The sequence below is a fragment of the Nanorana parkeri genome, unplaced genomic scaffold, assembly GCF_000935625.1.
Source record: "Nanorana parkeri isolate BGI_ZX_2015 unplaced genomic scaffold, ASM93562v1 scaffold1400, whole genome shotgun sequence".
NCBI classification, from domain to species: domain Eukaryota; kingdom Metazoa; phylum Chordata; class Amphibia; order Anura; family Dicroglossidae; genus Nanorana; species Nanorana parkeri.
Window position 1 is genome coordinate 312,573 of NW_017307668.1, and position 17,081 is coordinate 329,653.

The 17,081-nt window shown below is 43.8% G+C and overlaps 2 protein-coding genes across 3 annotated transcripts in view; one reads left to right on the forward strand and one right to left on the reverse strand.

Moving 5' to 3' along the window:
• Positions 1-311: 311 nt before the first annotated feature.
• On the reverse strand, positions 312-14,457 carry ARV1 (ARV1 homolog, fatty acid homeostasis modulator). The gene is made up of 5 exons (XM_018569801.1): positions 14,317-14,457; positions 10,592-10,711; positions 8,094-8,247; positions 7,167-7,391; positions 312-599 (listed from the first exon to the last, which is right to left on the reverse strand). Exons 1-5 carry the CDS (start codon positions 14,428-14,430, stop codon positions 505-507), a joined length of 708 nt encoding a protein of 235 aa, XP_018425303.1. The 5' UTR covers positions 14,431-14,457; the 3' UTR covers positions 312-504.
• A 2,036-nt stretch (positions 14,458-16,493) lies between these two features.
• TTC13 (tetratricopeptide repeat domain 13) overlaps positions 16,494-17,081 on the forward strand; it is a 77,972-nt gene continuing 77,384 nt past the window's right edge. For both annotated transcript variants that reach the window (XM_018569798.1, XM_018569800.1), the window contains exon 1: positions 16,494-16,756. In XM_018569798.1, coding sequence (XP_018425300.1) covers positions 16,540-16,756 — 217 coding nt within the window. In that variant the 5' untranslated portion in view covers positions 16,494-16,539. The remainder of the gene's footprint in view (positions 16,757-17,081) is intronic.

Consider the following 17,081-nt stretch of genomic DNA (forward strand, 5'->3'; position numbering starts at 1 on the left):
GCTTCCTTACCAGCAATGAGAACATTTCTATATGTTCATATAATAAAGTAAATGTTCACATTTTGATCTCATGTCCACATTCAACAGGTTTTGCTACTGTTACATCACAGTATAAATATACACATTTTCTTTACTCTCTCGTTTCAATCTCAATTAGAAACCTTGGATATGTATAATTTGATTTCTGTTATAGTTTTTTGTGTGCATATACAACTGAAAATTCAGTAAAAGACTTCTAAAAAAATACTGCAGTAATCATACCGCTAAATAAATGTAGTATTTCCTTTCAAAAAATTAGTTTGCTTTATTAAAAACACATGTTTATAAATATACTGAAGGACATGAAAGACATATAATACATGTAAAAGATGCAATATGGTTCTATTTTCAAAAGTACCCCTGAATAAAAATTGTTGTCCAAGACCAGAAGGCTAATTGTTTAGAATGTTGGGACATGATTAAACAGATGACCTTCCTGTCATCTTCCAGGATACCCACAAAGTGTTAAAGAGTCCACTGAATGGAGCAAAGTGCTTTTTCCAAAAGCAATCCACAGGTGATGGCAACAAGGGAGAGGGCTCGACTCACATTCAATGTCACTAAGGGAAAAAAAAAAAAGATATATATATTGTGAGCTGGCGATCAGTAGCTGGTACATAAGCCCCCTGGGAATAAGCAGTCTCTTGGGCACAGATACCGTAACCAAGGGAGTAGTGGCAAACAGTGCAGTGTTTATTGTTGATATTTACAAGAGCAGTCACAGGTGCTGTACAGTGGTTCACAAGAATCTAACAAAAATAAATCCTAGCCTACCCCCGGCACTAACTTCATACGCATAAAATATAGGTCCTAACTAATAGGCTGAGCAGGCCTACCACTTGTCAGCCTCCACTTACACCATTTGCTAGTTTTCACCAACCTTGCAGCTCTCTCAGGGCAGGTTCACACAATTTTCCGGACCCGATCTGGTCCAGAAAATGGTGTGAACCTGCCCGCAGTTCCAGTGCATTCCAGACCAGACAAAATGAGACATGCAATATTTTTCTGGTCTGGTCTGCACGGGCTGCGCTGGTGTGAACAGAGGCCAGAAATAGCATAGGGATACATTAGGATGCATTTTGGGTCCGGAAACAATCTGGTCTGGTCTGGAGATGATCTGGATGTGGTGTGAATGGGCCCTCAGACAGGACTTGTCTGATCCCCAGACCGAGAGCTCTGACTACAGGTTCCAGGTGAGATTAAATTGCCAGTGGAGAGAGGAGTAAACCCTGCACTAAATTATGAAGTAGAACTCTGGGGAGTTATAGAAGCATGAAAACTGTAACCAGACTGTGGGACCAGTCATCACTACCAAAACTGGTGGGGGTGGTGGGAGAAAATCAGCAGTGGGGTGGGTGGGAGATGGCAGGACCCTGAATTTAGGCAAGTTTTACTCTGTTTTAGACTGACTGCATAACAAGTAAGAAATGTAGGGCTTCAATTGGGGTTTAATATTTTTCCTGACCTGAAACAAGTATAAAAATAAGCCGTTCTTACGGACTGCATGCTGGTTAGTGCTAAATAACTAAGCATGAAGCCATACAACTAGCATTTTGAATACATTATCAGCAATGGCAGCTTAGTTATTTTCCTCTCCACATGCTCCGTTTAAGAATAAGTTTTGTTGGGGGCGTGGCTACGATGTGAAGCGGACTACACATGTCTGGTGGAGCTCCGCTGCTTCCGACTCCATTATCCTGCAATTTCTCCTGCCTGGCGTGATCCCCGTGCTCGCACAGTCCTCCATCCTGTGCCGGACTTACCTGGAAACAGATCTATGTCCGCCAGGTCTCGTCGGCAGGCCGCAGCTCTTCTGAGATCCGTTCGGAAGGTGAAGGGCTCAGGCGCGGGATCTGCCGGCGCCATCTTGGACTTGCCGACCGCCGTCCCTGTATCTCCCACGCAGCGGCTGGACATGGAGGGAGATGGCGTGGAGGGGGTGAGTGCTACCTTGCCATAGACTCCTATGCCCGGGGGCCCAGCAACACCCATTCCGGCGGGATTAGGGGCATCAGCCACACTGGCGGCGATCGAGGGATGCCAGGTCTCCCTCACTGCAAAAATTGAGGAGCTGGATGAGTTGCCCCCTACTTTTGTGGTTGAACGTGCCCACAGAGTTCCCACCAGTAGGGCACCGCCGGGGGCCCCCTCCGCGTCCCTTTCTGGCTCGCCTCCTGAACTACAGGGACAGAGACAAGATCCTGGCTGCTGCTCGTAGATGCCCTGATGTCTGCTGTGGGAATGCACAACTTAGATTTTTTTCTGACTTCTCCGCGGAGATACAGAAGAGGAGGAGATCATTCGTTGAGGTCAGGCGATGGCTCCGGGAGAAAGGCATTAAATATGGCATGTACTACCCGAGCAAGTTGAGGGTCCAGCACTCGGGCACGGTCCATTTCTTTGACACCCCGGCCCAGGCGGAAGATTGGCTGGATACCGTGCGGTAGACGGGGTCTGTTGTTTCACTAACTGTTCGCCTAGATTTTTCCTCCTTGGGGTGCCTTGTTTGGTGGCTGATGCCACCTCTTCCCATCCTGCCTACCTGCTGCCTGCTGTACCGCGGCCCCTGAGCTGAGGCCGGGATCCACGGATTTCTCATTTTTGGATTCATCTAAACATGGAGACACTGACACTTCTGCCCTATGTGGCTGGCCTATTATCCCATAGGAGGCGGCGGTTTCTCCACCATACTACACACTGGCTACTGTTTTGCCCTCTTCTTGGTTTTTAAACTGGTACACTTCTCACTGGGGGTGCTCTGACAATTGGACGGGAGTTTTTTTTGGGTACAAGTTTCTAATGGTTACGGTTATTTTTATATTTACTAGCAAGCAAAAAATATGCCTTTTTCATGCTCTACGCAGAAGGTTGACACTGCTTGTCATATGTCTAGCCGGCTCACTGTGTTCATTGTGATATCCTGGGACACACATGTATCTATGGTTTTTCTATGGGGGAACGCCTTAATATTCTGTCATGGAATGTGAGGGGTCTCAACGATAAATGTAAGCGCTCTATGATCCTTAACTACCTGCAACAACAGAGACCGCACATTATCCTTTTACAGGAAACACATCTAACAGGTAGCAAGATTTTGTCGTTGAGACGCCCTTGGCTCCAGAAAACTTTTCATGCTACATATTCAGTATATGCCAGGGGAGTGTCTATTTTGATCAGTAGATCCCTTCCATGTTCCATTATTCACACCATAATGGACCCTGGGGGACGGTTTCTTATTTTGATCATGAATATGTATGCACTACAGTTCACTATTGTAAATGTCTATGTACCACCCCCCTTCAATGTGCAGGTATTGTACACGGTCTTCAATAAACTTGCTGCCTACCTTCCCATGCCGGTCCTCATAGCGGGTGACTTCAATAATATTTTGGACCCTTCCTTGGACTCCTCTAATGTAGCCAGACCTGCTGGGTTGGATCTTATATCCTGGGTGGACACGGCCGGGTTGGAGGAAGTCTGGAGGTGGAAAAACCCGGGACACCGTGCATACTCCCATCTCTCCCACACCCATGGCTCCTCGGCTCGCATAGATATGGCCTTTGGCAACAGGGCCCTACTTAACTTGGAGGTCGGGGCATCCTACTTGCCTGGAGGTCTGTCGGGCCATGTTGCGCTCTCCGTTTCCCTGTTGCTACCAGGTTCTAGGAGTTCTGGGTGTTGGAGATTGTCACCGAGTTGGCCGAGTGTGGAAATGGTATCCAGCCGCATGATCTCTGCTATGGAGGGATACTGGGAGAAAATTAGGGTACAGCTTCTGCCAATATTGTATGGGATGCATTTAAGGCCAATATATGAGGGGAATTTGTGTCTGCTATCAAAGCGTCTCTTATAGAGTTCAATGCAGTTCTAGATGACCTACAGAAGAAGGAATCAGCATCTTCTGCGGCCTTTCTGACTTCCCCTGGGAAGACATCTCTGGCGGAGCTCCGAACGGCACGACGGTCTCTGAATCTCCATCATGTGGAGATGACTAGATGCTCCTTAAGGGAACTCCGAGAGTCGCTTTTTGAACGGGGGGACAAAAATTGAAAATTTCTAGTCTTGCTGGTTGCAGACCAGAGGAATCATACCGATGTTCCCTGTATTCTGATTGAGAGGGGGGCTAGAGTTACTGAACCACAGGCCATCCTACAGGAATTCCATTCCGACTATCAGACCCTCTATTCCAAGATTCCGGGCTATGACTCTGCTCACCTGCATGAGCTTCTGGTGGGGTTGTCCTTGCCGACGCTGGCGGAGGCGGATGGTAAGCTCTTGGATGCGGACGTCTCGGTTCCCGAAATTCTGGCTGCCATCTCTTCATTCCCAAAGGAAAAATCCCCGGGCCCGGATGGTATGCCCGTGGAATGGTATAAATTACATGCTGAGAGGCTGGCACCCAGGCTTCGGGATGTGTACTTGTCTGCTTTAATATCCGGTGAGCTTCCTGATTCTTTCCGCGATGCTCATGCTGTTCTCCTTCCCAAGCCCGGCAAGGACCCCCTTCTATGTTCCTACTACAGACCCATAGCCCTTCTTAATATGGATCTGAAAATCCTTACTAAGGTTCTGGCTACCCGCTTGTCTAAGGTGATTGGCTCCCTGGTAAACATTGATCAGACGGGATTCATGCGGGCAAGTCCATGGACGCCAATCTGCGTTGTGTTTTTACCCACTTGCACCTATCACGGGATGTGGGGGGCACTGGAGCGTTGGTGTCCCTGGACATTGCCAAGGCATTCAATTCGGTGGATTGGGGATTCATGTCTCAGGTGCTGAACCATATGAACTTCAGCCCACGATTCCAGAAATGGATTGCTATACTGTTCAATAGACCCAGGGCGGCTCTAAAGATTGGTCATGCACTTTCCGCACCTTTTGAGGTGGAGCGGGGCACACGTCAGGGCTGCCCCTTATTACCAGGCCTATTTGCTCTTGTGATGGAGCCCCTGGCGGTGGCCCTCCGCTCCTCTCCACACATTCGGGGTATCCGGGTGGGGGGAATTGAGGAACATCTGGCTACATCTATATGCAGATTACCTCATTCTGTTCCTCTCTGATGCAGGACCCTCCCTGCGCGCGGTGTTGGAGGTGCTTGAAAAGTTTGCTGTTTTTTCAGGATTGTGGGTGAACTGGTCAAAGTCGCATATTTTACCGTTAAACCCCCTGACACGCTCACAGGTGGACCCAGACCTCCCTCTCCAGTGGGTGGACAGGCTTACTTACCTGGGGGTCACTATTACTGCCAAGGTAGAGGATTATTATGCACTGAATGTCCTTCCTTTACTCCTCACCACTAAGCGCAGGTTGGAGGCGTGGATGCATCTGCCATTGACTCTAATTGGACGCACTAACCTTATCAAAATGAAGGTGCTCCCAGTCCTGCTCTACTTTTTGCGTAACTCCCCTGTACATATACCCAATGCTTTCTTTAAAAAGATGCATCAGCTGTTCTCCTCCTTTGTGTGGAATAACAAGACTCCGCGGGTTAAACGTAGTCTCCTCCAAGAGCCCTGGACACAGGGGGACTTAGCCTTACCCAACCTCAAAAAATATTATTTAGCTGGGCAGATGGTGGGGGTCCATCGTTGGCTAACCGCGGAGGATAGTGATGCGGTGGTGGTGACGGAGGCCACCTCGGTGGGGTCCTATGCAGCCTTGACCGGGTTGGTGTATAGAGGGGTGGGGGCACCATACACTCTGACGGTATCCATGACAGCAACACTTAAGGCTTGGGATGAGGTGTGTAAACTCCTCTATCCTGACAATCCCCATATATGTCGCCACATGCCCCTCTGTGGAATAACCCTAAACTGCGACACTTTATGGATATTCCTGACTTCAATATCTGGCCGGAGAGGGGAATAAGGACCGTGGGGGATCTAACTTTGACCAGTTCACTAGCCTCCTTCGCAGAACTGCAGGGGAAATTTAACCTTACGAACAATTACCTGTTTAGGTACTTTCAAATACGGCAAATGGGGGGGGGGAGGTCACACTGCGCTCTTACCGTCTCGCCTTTGGAATCCCTCCTTCGGCGGGAGGGTCTACAAAAGCCTTTATCACTGGTATACCAAGCCCTGTCAGCTAAGGCAGGTGTACATAAACTCCCTTGCAGGCTGAAGTGGGTGGTGGATGTGCCGGACCTCTCGGACGATGCCTGGGAGGAGGTGTGGGATTCTTGATTCTTGATAGTGATTCTTGACAGTGATTCTTGAGAGCTGCTGCGCGGGGATCCCTGCAGACTGGCAAGCATCGATCTGCAGGGATCTCCAGTGACATAATTTACCATATATGGACGTTCCCATTTGTAGTAAATGCTGAACAGAGAGAGAGGGCTCCTTCCCCTCTGTCATCAGCGATCCACGATCTTTTTATTATGTCAGTGTCACACAGGGCAGGGAGAGAGAGAGAGAGAGGGGAAGGAGCTGGCACACGGGGAAGTGCAGGTAAGGAGAGAGCTGCTGCGCATGTCCATATATTCGTGGACGCGCAGCAGCTCTCAAGAATCACTGTCAGTGACAGTGAGGAGGATCCCGTCAGACACGTCGGGATGTCTCCTCATTGCGGCGCTTAGCCCCGCCCACCACCTTAAATAAGGGTTTACAGCCTTACTGTGCATTTTGGCTAATTAGAGTAAATTACATAATTTACTTATTTAGCCTAAGGAATGCATTAATCAAGAAAAGATAGAACCCCATAGTTCTCCTTTAAAATATGATAGTCTAGCATGGAGATATAATATTTAATTTATAGTCCGTTTATAAGCAGAACATTTTTTCCTTCAATTAAATATCTTCATTACCTAAAGTTTAGTAATAACTCTGGCCATACACACTTCAAATGTCTCTCGTTCAGCCTTGCGGGCTGAATGTGAGATATCCATCAACTTCCCCATGCATGTTTACCAGCATGGATAGTGGATATCTGGAATCAGCAGCCAAATACAAGAACAGCATCTGCTTGGATGCAAGCGAAATCGCTTTGACTTGTGTTGAGCCCAGGGTGGGGTTGTGATGACAGTGCCACCCATGTCTTGAATTTGGCCACATTCAGCAGAAACTAGCTAAAAATCAAACAGTATATGGCCAGTCTTACAGTTTAAAAACAAAAATGAAATGTATTACCTCGGATAGCCTGGGTGTTTGAAGTCAGCACAAAGAGAGTGATAAGCCTTAGACATAGGGGAGTATAGTCATGTTCCCAAATGACAGCTGGAATCAGCAGGAGCTTCCCATAACTTGATAACAACAGTGCTTTAAGTAGAAGAGCAAAGTCAGAACCTGACTTCAAAGGCTTGAGCAGTGCCAGAAACAGAACAATGAAGATTCCCATGAGGTAGGCTGTCTGTTCTGTGAAGGAAATCATTAGAAATACACATTTTACCTTATGTATGAATGCATTGGACAACATGCAAATGTACCTTTATGAATACATATATTATTGCGTCCTGTAAATGTGTTACATTTTGGAGGTCTCACAAGGCAACCTTCAATGAGCCAAAAATATTAATTTAAATACATTTTTAAAATGTTTTTGAGTAGAAAAAAAAATAACAATCAGAATGCTTGGGTTTTGGCTTCTAGGCTTAGAGGAGAGATTACAGACTAGATTGTTTATTAAAATGTAACCATCTGCAGACCAGGCACTATTTTACTTAATTCCCAAAAAAATCAGATCACCTTGGAATGTCTACTTTTTTTATTTGCTATGTTATAGAAAGGGTAACGTTTTTCCAACATTTTCTATAGTAGAAAATTGAAAAAGTGGTTACTAAATACAACCAAAACAAATCTCTGTCTCAAAAAAATATGATATAAAATAAATTTGGTTAGAGTGTTGCATGACAGAGTAATTCTTAGCCAAATTTTCACATCACTGAAAACTAAAAAATGGTCTGGTAATAAGGGGGTTTAATGTGCGGGTATTGAAATGGTTAAATAAAATCATTATAAAAGATACCTTTATTCTGTCAGATGTTTTTAAATTCAGAATCTGTACAAGATCTCATAACATGATGGTATGACTATAGATATTGTAACGTTTGGTTATACCCAAAGCAGCTATTCCAAACAGCCTGTAGAAATCCCATTCTTTTGCATATCGAATAAAATCCTCAGGATCTGTGTGGTTGCTGGATCCAGACAGCTGTCGCCATCTAGTGTAGGCTTCGCAGAGCAGACAAAATATACAAAGTTTGCCATGAATCTGGTAAAACAAACAAAAACACTGCCTTACTACTAAGCACATGTTATGCGAGTATTATCACAAAAGAAAAATCTATAGCAGATAAAAGAAAATAGACCTCAAAATATATTAAATAGTCTTAGCAAATCATATGAAACCATATATATACCCTCTGAAATTCATAAGGAATAGGTAGATGACAATTATTCCGCTTTGCTTATTTTCTAATGCAGAAAATCTATCTATAACTCATACACACTTACTTCCCCTGATAGTTCGTGGAGAAAATTATGGCACTGTACACTTCTCCTACAGCTAGAATTAATGGTTTACTATGCCAAGCTTTCTTGATCCATAACAAGACAAGACAGGGTTTTCCTCGTCACCCTATTTACACTATATTGCCAAAAGTATTGGGACGCCTGCCTTTACACGCACATGAACTTTAATGGCATCCCAGTCTTAGTCCATAGGGTTCAATATTGAGTTAGCCCATCCTTTGCCGCTATAACAGTTTCAACTCTTCTGGGAAGGCGTCCACAAGGTTTAGGAGTGTGTCTATGGGAATGTAGGGCATTAATCAGTGATTAAAAAGTAAATCTACAAAAAATGAAGCCCTTAACAAAACCTTACTTTAAGCAGAACAGCTTTATATCCAAAATACATTTACCTTAAAATGGGACCACATACACATGAAATACTTAGGTGTACATATATTGGCCAACCATAACAAACTATATAACATCACCTCTAAACCTATACTTCCTGACATATGTACCAATCAGGCACAACGTTCAATCATACCTGGTTTGGTGTATTAGCACAGTTTAGGATGAACATACTACCCTATTGTCTTTATCTATTCCAAACGGTCCCTGTAGCGATAGCCAGACAATTTTTAGCCCGTCTCTGCTCTTACAAGATTTATATGCGGAGGGAAGAGATCGAGACTCCACAACTCTATTCTCACTAGGAACAAGGGACAGGGTGGTGTTGCCTTAGCAGACATTGAACTGTATTTTAAAGCAACCATAATTATGCGTGTCAATGATTAGTTTGAGGAAAAGAACCTACATTTATTGGTCCTGGTAGAAAAAGACATCGCTACCCTATGCCTGACAAGATTACCTAACAAGCGCTGCGCAAACTGTTGGCGCTATATAAATCCTATATAATAATAATAATAATTACCATGGCTTCCTCCGAAAAACCCTTCCCCGAATATCATCTTTCTACAGCATAGGGCCCTCTTATCCTAATTATTGATAATCCTGACTTCCCTCCAGCAAGAAAATCACACCTTTCCTTTACTGGAACTCCATTAAACTATCCTACTTGACTTAAAGTGACATTAAAGTCACATTTTTTTCCTGCCACCCAATGCTGCTTTAAATGATGCCTCTAAATCTGATCATCTTCTTCATTCCAGTAGTTTTCAGGAGTCCCTCCAGCGCTGGTGCCGGTCTCTGATCCAACGCTGACTGCTGTGTCTTCTGTGCCTCCATCCCTGCATTCATGCTAACCCTGAGGATTGAATTATTCTAAGCGGGTAAGAAATATCTGCTACGATTACTCCTATGCGCAGTCAGAGCTATTATTCCCAGATATTGGAACAACACCAACAACCCTCTTATTCATGACTGGGTGAAGGAACTATGTCATATTATAAGGATGGAAAAAATAGCCAAATATAATGATACGCATGACTCTTTTATGAAAAGATGGTCCTCTTAAATTGCCTTCAGGAGTTTGGAATACTTCAAGAACCTGGCATGAGGTAGTCTCCCTATAATTACCTTGTACATCCAGTGCTCCATATTTTCATATACTTAAGAGCTCTGCGGCTGCCTCCCTAACCATCCCCTCTCCCCTTCCTCACCCCTCTTTTTTTTGACAGTTTAAACTTTATCAGGCTGCAGCACCCATACTGCAGGGCATACATACCCATTGATATCCCAGGCTCAGGATTCTTTAATGAAGCTTATTCACATCTGGATTGATGCAAATAGAAAATATCTTGGTTACCCTACGGGGTATATATTTAAAGCAGTAAAGGTGACTTTCACCACACATTTACTGGTGAAGAAACAATTGCTGTCATGCAGCAGAAAGATTCACCTACAGTGAATGTTTGGATGTTAGATTAACTACTTTATAAATATTCCCCTAAAAGCTGTTCTTACATCAAATGACACAGTGTATGCACAGGTTTAGTTCAAGCTATCTGTGTACTAATAGCACTTATATTCCCAATGATATCACTTGTTTGCAAAGTAATGTGGGCTTTCTAGTTGTAGTAAATGTAGGCAAACAATGTTCCTTATCTTAACTGAATGCAATTTGTGTGACATGTCTAGTGACTTACATTGATTTTTGTGTTAAACAGAATGTGTCTATATGCTTGTACTTTGCACAGCATGGCATTGATCAGGATAATGACTGGGTCATATTCTATGTACTTGTCCACTGGTTTTTGGCAGGATTTCTGAAAAAGAGAAGATAAAAAGTGTAACAGCATTAAAAGACTGAAATATATATATATATAACACAGAATGCCATCTTACGAATTACAAAAAGGACTCCACAGTTCTCCTTGTATGCCATTCTAAAGTTAAACTAGACATGGTTTCAATACCTGACCACCAAACAGTTATTTTTGTTTTTTCAGATTGATGATTATACCTCATGTCTAAACACTCAACAGAAGTCACCTGCAGCAATCAAATCCAAAGCAGTCAACAGCCTATCTGAAATTGATTGGCTGGGATATTTGCTATATTTGGGAAGTTCCTATAGACACTGCAATTTTCATTGGATCCAAATGACATTAAGCAGACTGACAATCAAATTAGCAGTCGGTTACCTTTAATTTAGCAGGTGCTGTAAAAAAAACTTGTATTGTTGTGTGATCCATGCTCTGCTCAACACCAGAGTCCCAATTTAGGGAGATTGTTTAGTTTCTGCAGCCTGAGCTGAATATCCTTTTAAATTATGTTGCTAAGCTGCAGAGCTAAAACTTTTCTATCAATGTAAAAATGAAATGGGATGCAATATTTGTACACATTGAGGGGGGAATTTATCAAAACTGGAGCAGACAAAATCTGAAGCAGTTGCCTATGGCAACCAATCAGCTTCTCTCTTCAATTTGCTCAGTTAAGCTTTGACCATGAAAAGTGTATGTTGATTGGTTGCCCTGCACAGCTGCTCCAGATTTTGTCTGCTCCAGTTTTGATAAATTCTCCTCTGAGCCTGTATCCAAATCGTGATTAAGGTTTCTGACATGAAATTGTTCAATTTAGGGGTTCAGGCTCAGGCTCAGCCCTCATTCCGTCAGTTTTTTGTTTTTAAAAGTGGGCCATCATGTGCTATGACCAGAGCCAGCTTTATTAGCAGAGAACAGTACAATGCTAACAAAAAGGTTTTCGAATGACTGATTAATATTCCACTGTGGTAAAGGAATAAATGGGATCACTTTTACTAACATTTTGTAACAAAATCACTTTGGAAACTTCAAATAGTTAGATAATATTGACACACTTTTCTTTTTCACAGCTGGCAACAATACCCAGTGTTTCCAGGTATGGGCATATGGGACTTTCTCCCATGTGACAGTGCTTGGGTCTAGCAACCAATTACTAGGTATGAGCACTGCAAAAAGCCTGGGGGGGGAGTGACCTCTATGCTCCCCTAGTTGAGTCCAACACCAGCGGACACTAGGGATCTTAGTGCTATGACGGAGGCAGGAGGCAGGAGCAGCGGGTGAATGCTGGTAAGGTGAGTTGAAGGGATTCGGCAGATGCCCTTTACAAAGACCTTATCACTTTGTCTCCAGTGAGGGAAGCATGTAGGTGACAATTGTTTTATTTCGTTCTGAAAATTCTAGTTTCCTGACATCTTGATCCAATAGCTTTAATATCAGGCAACTAACATGTTAATTAGGATGACAGCCCCCATTTTTCTTTTTTAGTTCAGGTTTCCGTTAAACCTTTAACCCTAACAGTTAACCTTTAAGAGGACCTGAACTGTGGAAGCTATGCCCTAAAAAAGCAAATATCAGAAGTGTCTGTAGGTTCCCTGCCGTTGATTTTTTCGTATTACTAACTTACTATTCCTTGTTATGAACTGTGTCTCTGTGTGTAGGTGGCCATCTCAGTAGAGGAGCGGGGCTTTGCTTCCTCATGACTGGTGCTCTGATAACTGTTGAGGGAATATAGAAGTAGCAGCAAGAGATGGAAGAAGCACAGATCCACAGAGTGAAAAAAAAACAGGAAGATACTCATAGTACAGCCCCCCGGTACAGCTTCCTCTCCTGAAAGGAGAACAGTAAGCAGCACGGTAGTGACATCACCAAATTTCATGAGACTAGCAGTCAGAGGAAGTAGTCCCTTAGATGAACACACATTGCATATATACAGATATACAACTACATGTTATGTACTATTATGTACTATGGTTCATGATTTAACCTATTCATGTTAGCAGAGGATAATTGTAACCTCATTACTGCAGTGTACTGGACGTGTGTGCTGTATATGTACTATGGGTCATGATTTAACCTATTCATGTTAGCAGGTGATCATTGTAACCTCATTACTGCAGTGTACTGGACGTGTGTGCTGTATATGTACTATGGATCATGATTTAACCTATTCATGTTAGCAGGGCAGAACTGTGAGCGCCTCCCACAAGCTGAGCACCGAGACGCGATGCAGCGATTCTGCCCAGCGCCGACTACGAGAGGCACCGCGTGAGGCAACAGGGATCAGAGTGAAACTGTGTGTGAGGGAAGCTGGGACGGGGTTGGCTGTAAATCTATTGCTGGAGTGTACTGGACGTGTGTAATGTATATGTAGTATGTAGCACATATATACAGCACACACCTCTACTACATTCCAACAATAGATTTACAATTATCCTCTGCTAACATGAATAGGTTAAATCATGATCCATAGTACATAACATGTAGTTGTACTATGGATCATTTAAAGTCACCTGTCCCTTTAAGAAAAAGTATTGGTAATTGGTATCGGCAAGTACATGAGGGGATGTACTTGTACTTGGGCCTGAAAAAGTGGCATCGGGACATCCCTACTTAAAACAAAATTTAACTATATACGGTACCAGTGTTAATGTCTGCGGCGTGTGTTTATAATGTCAGTATATGTGTTTTTGGTGGTTTCTTTGTATGCAACGTCAGTATATTTTTTTGTGATGGTTTGTGTGTGTACTGTCAGGATTTCAGTGAGTGATGTCGGTATGTGTGTTAATATTTCTGTGTGTGTCATATCTGTATGTATATGTGTGCAGTGTCAGTATATGTGTGTGGTTTTTTTCCCACAGGTTTCAATTTAAATCATAGAGGACCAGATTCACATTCACTCACACACAGAAATACGCACAGAGAAATACACACACCCACACAATAACACACACTCACACCTTCTTAAAATAAAAGCACCCCCTCGCCTGCTCACATTTTTTGCAGGGAGGAGGCACATTCCCTGGTGATCCAGTGGTTGATTAGTACAGTCTGCACCTTTAGCTGGTATAGACCTTACTAATCCTTCCTTTTGGCCGGCGCTCAGTGAAGGCTGTCAGAGCACACGCCACTCTGACTAACACTGAGTGCCAGCACCCCCAGGAATAGCTATGCGGTCTGCATCTGACAGAGATGCAGACCGTGTAGCTGCTCCCCCAATTCAGGTATGTGGTCCGTTACTGCATGTCTGACTTGTCAGTCAAATGCGGGCCGCATGGTTCCGGTTTGTGGGCCGGTTACTTTGACACCCTTGCTCTTACCCTAAAATGTAACCCCTTATTTACTACATAACCTACAATAACCCCTGGAATACCATACGTACATTACTGGCCACTGAAGCTGGCAACATGAAAGATCTCATTTCTGTGTCCAGATCTCACAATGCTGGAAGCTACTAATTCATCAACTTACTGCTGTGCATCAAATGGTCAACACAAGATAACAAAGCCGCCCATAGACTGTTCAAATATTCTCAACCCAGAGAAAATAAGTTATAACAATTCACAAAGTTCATATTGGAATAAATTATCCCATGTCTCAGTCAAACTTACACAGATAGTGATCTTCAGTACTCCATGTTTGTAATCTCTGTACAGTTCATTGCACTCCTCATTGCATTCAATGCAGCGAAATATTGGCTTCTCATTTTCATGCTTTCCATACATACTGTAACTCTGCTTTGTAATTAAAGGATGCCTGTCAACAAATCATCAATAGGTTATTTAACAAATGCTATAATAAAATGAAATGCTCAAATTTACATACAACAGCTGAATAAGAAAAATATGCACCTAATATATTATATGGACATTTGTTAGGCATAATGTACAATGTTCTACAGATGGAATGGGCATGAAATAAAATGGTTAATTACGCAGAAGGAAACTTACTCTAATATCTGTGACTTTGGTGTTTACGATCAACAATAACATTATAAGGGAGAGAAATGTATCAATTTCTCTTCCATACCGCAGCTGTGAGACCAGAAATGTGAGAGGTATTGACTGGCTAATGAATGCCTCTGACTTTCACATTTCCAGGCAGACCCAGCCAGGTCTGATTTAACCCTTTTGCTGTTGGAGGTGTTTTTGCATTTTTTGCACACTTCTTAAAATGCACATTTTAGGCCTGAAAATTGCCTCCCAAAAATTATATATTTTCTGAAAGCAGAGTCCCTGCTTTCAGAAAATACTTCACAATATATTTCTTATGTTGTATGATATTGACCCAACTGTTTATCAAACCAAAATGTTCAATAACTAAATACACTTAAATTCATTTTAGTGCTCAGAAGCCCCATATTTGACAGTCCATGGAAGTGATCGGTCGGCTTCCACTGTAAAGCCAACAGTCAACTTTACACGTGTGAACAGGCTCTTGCTTACAATGACCCACTGACACATGGCATACGTCGACGGCAGCGAAAAACATGGATGGCACAGCTGCAGGCACTGTATTCTGACAGCTGTGAATGCCGGCTGAATACAATAAAATACAATATCACATACAATGCAGGGCCAATAGTACTGCATTGTATGTGGGGATGGTGAGGGCCTAAACACAACCTGAAGCATCAAAGAGAAGAGGTGAACACTGGACCCTGCCGCCAGGTGGATTAATGCGTTATGTCACATGTTGTGTGAAGCTCCCCACACACAACAATCTGATGCAATGATCTGTCTGATTGGATACAAACTGATCTGATAGTTTAGCTTGGTCCTCATATGACATAGTTTTGGTAAATCTAAAGTTGATTGTACAAAGATTGCATGGACAGATTCTAATCTGTAGGGTGACCCTAACACAACAAAATGCACCAATGAATGATGCATGTACTTTTTGTTGGTAACACAACAGCACATTGTTGTGCTGCAACACACATTGACAATTTGCTTTGGGGTGCCATTAAGACTAAACTAACATGCAAAATATGAGTTTTCACAGCACAACACACTTTATTACTTGTAAATATGTAAAGGGGGTAGGGGGCGACTTTCGTTGTGCGATGGTTGTAAGGTGATTAAAACTTCGTACCGCTTGCCCATCTTGGACAGGCAGATCGTACTTGCGATCATCGCAAGCCCTCCCCGCTGAGGGGAGGGCTTGCCAACGATTGCAATGTTGAGCGGGCAGTGTGCACTTGCGCACACCGGCCCGTGCGACTTTCGTCTTGCGATCGCGCTACCAACCTGCCGAAAACTGTACAGTCGTGTAAAGTCGTGCGACCGTACAGTAAATGCGGTCACACGCTGCCCATACACCTGCCGTTCGATCGCGGGATCACCTGCGATTATCGTACGATAATCGTCAGGTGTATGGGCACCTTTATGGCTTGATCCACAACACTTGATTCTTGTCCAATACAGCACAATACAATGCAACACATGACATACATATATCAATACGTACAACACATGACATACATATATCAACACATACAACACATGACATACATACATAATCCACATAAACATCTCTGTATACAATAAGTGACGGTGACCGTGTGGCTGATCCACGACACACCCACCTAACTGCCCCAGACGCTGCAGCCTCTCCTGATCTGACAGCAAGCACCGTTTCCTCCACTTCCTGCTTGGTGAATGAAGCGCAGAGGCTCACGGGAGTCGCAGTATCACTGGCGCTGCCGCGACTAGACACAGACCAGTAACATCGGCTGAGTACTACATGTCCCAGGAGCTCATTGCGGCAGTAGAGGAGGGGGCGTGGCTCAGGGCAGTGTATGTACACACAACTGTACGGAGACTTGGGGGGAGATGATGGCACCCTATGTGGCTGTACTATGCACTCTTCTGCTGCTAGTGACCCAGGGACCTGGGCGAGGGGTGACTGGGAGCGGGGGAGGAGGAGAGGGCAGCCTGCACCAGTCCTCCCCGCTGCTGCACACGGACCTGGGCAGACATACAAGCTCTGCAATCAGTGGGGGCTGCGGTCACAGGGAGTCTGACTCCGCTTGGGACATGGAGGAATGTGGTAAGTCACACGGGGGGACGACCACTCTGACATGTGTGTAATCTGTACACTGACCTCTCCTTATCTGTCTGTGAATGAGCTGAGCATTGGCCTGACTAATGAATGAGATCCACTCCTCTGCTGTGTCTGTTCTAGCATTGCTAATCAATATTTATATCTATCTATCTATCTATCTATCTATCTATCTATCTATCTATCTATCACACAGTACAAGCTTCTGTTACTTTTGACAGTAAGTGTGCTTATATTTATCTTCACTACAATCTGGAAACCAAACTGCTCCTGTGGTTAGGATTATTTTCTTAACCCCTGTTTTTGTAGGGTG